Source organism: Branchiostoma floridae, unplaced genomic scaffold (genome assembly GCF_000003815.2).
Source record: "Branchiostoma floridae strain S238N-H82 unplaced genomic scaffold, Bfl_VNyyK Sc7u5tJ_1560, whole genome shotgun sequence".
NCBI classification, from domain to species: Eukaryota; Metazoa; Chordata; class Leptocardii; order Amphioxiformes; family Branchiostomatidae; genus Branchiostoma; species Branchiostoma floridae.
In genome coordinates this window covers 124,489-126,439 of record NW_023365758.1, presented here as the reverse complement: position 1 = coordinate 126,439, position 1,951 = coordinate 124,489, and the positions used below count along the sequence as shown (strand labels likewise).

At 41.3% G+C, this 1,951-nt stretch overlaps 1 protein-coding gene across 1 annotated transcript; it reads right to left on the bottom strand.

Moving 5' to 3' along the window:
• Positions 1 to 723: 723 nt before the first annotated feature.
• LOC118408165 (gastrula zinc finger protein XlCGF57.1-like) lies at positions 724 to 1,939 on the bottom strand. The gene is made up of 3 exons (XM_035808802.1): positions 1,516 to 1,939; positions 1,081 to 1,263; positions 724 to 770 (listed from the first exon to the last, which is right to left on the bottom strand). The coding sequence occupies exons 1-3, from the start codon at positions 1,937 to 1,939 to the stop codon at positions 724 to 726; spliced, it is 654 nt and encodes a 217-aa protein (XP_035664695.1).
• Positions 1,940 to 1,951: the final 12 nt, after the last annotated feature.

Here is a 1,951-nt window from a genome sequence, read left to right as displayed (position 1 = left end):
TGAGGGGGGTAGAACGAAGATAATCTAAGGATGCTTGATTTTTCTTAATTAAAAAAAATCAATTTCAAAAAACTTTATTCGTTTTAGCATAATACACAAGAACGTTTGATATGATGTATGAAACATCAGCACCAAGTCAATGACTGCAGTGTTATATTGACATTCACCTAGTTGAGGTAGCATTATGACCTAGAACATCCAAGGAGCTTTTATCAGTTTATTAGCAAATTCATGCCCGAGGGCTAATTGCATACAGGGTAAGGTAGTAGTGGTATACATAAACAAACTTAACAAAGAAGGGAAATGATAAACATAGATAAATAAAAAAGGGAATAACGTCTAAACTAAATCAATTTCTACATAAGCTAATTGATGGGTTTGACTTCTTTTCCGTAAGCAGTGGAAGATGAATTGTCCAACATTTTCATATATAAAGGGGTTGGACGACTTAAGCAAGAAGATGGATTTTTGTTCGTCGGTAAGATTATAAAAGCTTGGGAAATTTTTGTAGATTTCAAGGAAAAGTTTGATTCTTTCGGAACTGTAATGTGAACATTGACAAATGAAATGCATTTCATCTTCCACTGCTTTCTCTGAACAGTATTTACATGTTCTCTCGACAACGGACAGTTTTATCAGCAGTATTGTGCGGTTTACTGTTGAATATGTGTTTCCGTAAGAATGGGGCAAGCAAAAACATAGCAACTGGGAGCTGCCCAAGACCTACTTGCTAGTACTCCGCAAGGAGGCTTGGTGAGGGGCAGAAGGATCTGAAAGGAAAAGAAACTTGCAAAACTGAAATTTCAAAGCATAACCACAACGATTTAAAATACACGATAGACGGCCTTAGTCTGTAACTGCCGTTAAATGTAAAGTCCATTCCTGTGAACCCGCGTTCCACTCACATGTAGGGTTTCTCAGCGGTTTGTTTGACCAGGCCTAACTTACTTGTTCATGGAGCCAACTGTTGTTCAACCGTCCAGTATCTGCAACTGTAAACTGTTTAAGGAGCGTGCGTGACCATGTGTTTCTTTAAACACCTTTTGTCTGTACGTAGTAGAATAGTCAAATTGGTCACACTTGTAGGGTTTATCGCCTGTATGTTTCTCATATGTCGAGATAGGTCAGACTTGCGAGCAGTTCTGTATCCGCACTTTTCACACATGTAGGGGTTTTCACCGGTGTGTATAGCCATGTGTTTGTCTAAATCGCCTTTCTGTGTAGCAGAATAGTCACACAGGTCGCATTTATAGGATTTCGCACCTGTATGCTTTCTCATGTGTAAGGTTAAGGCAGTTTTGTCAGCCGCCCTGTATCCGCACTCCCCACACATGAAGGGTTTTTCTCCGGTGTGTTTAGCCTTGTGTCGGTCTAAATATTTTTTCCGTGCAGCAGCATAGTCGCACTGATCACACTTATATGGTTTCACACCTGTATGTGTTCTCATATGTATGTTTAAGTCACTCTGGTAAGCCGTCCTGTATCCGCACTCCCCACACATGTAGGGTTTTTCGCCGGTGTGTCTAGACATGTGTTGGTCTAATCTGTGTTTCTCTAGAGCAGAATAGTCGCACTGGTCACATTTATAAGGTTTCACACCTGCATGTCGTTTCATATGTGTGACTAAGGAAGACTTGCGAACAGTTCTGTATCCGCACTCCCCACACTTGAAGGGTTTCTCTCCGTCGTCTTCAGTCATGTGTCGATCTAAAGTACCTTTCTGCGCAGTTGAGCAGGGTTTGCCCTTGGTAAGTCCGGTGTATCGAACCATGTGTTGGTCTAAGTTGCTTTTCTGTGCAGCAGAATAGTCGCAGTGATCACACCTAAAGGGTTTCTCACCTGTATGTTTTCTCATATGTATGGGTAAGTAAGACACGCAAGTCGTCCTGTATCCGCACTCCCCACACATGAAAGGCTTGTCTCCTGTGTGTATAGTCATGTGTCTCTTTAA

Bases quoted from the DNA above. Each gene is read 5' to 3' on its own strand.
- LOC118408165 (XM_035808802.1), bottom strand. From the start codon at position 1,939: ATGACTATACACACAGGAGACAAGCCTTTCATGTGTGGGGAGTGCGGA. The intron at 1,264-1,515 runs GCGAAAAACCCT...GAAAGCATACAG, and splicing joins ACACATGTCTAGACACACCG to GTGCGAAATCCTATAAATGC. The intron at 771-1,080 runs GTGTGACCAATT...TTTTCCTTTCAG, and splicing joins ACAGGCGATAAACCCTACAA to ATCCTTCTGCCCCTCACCAA.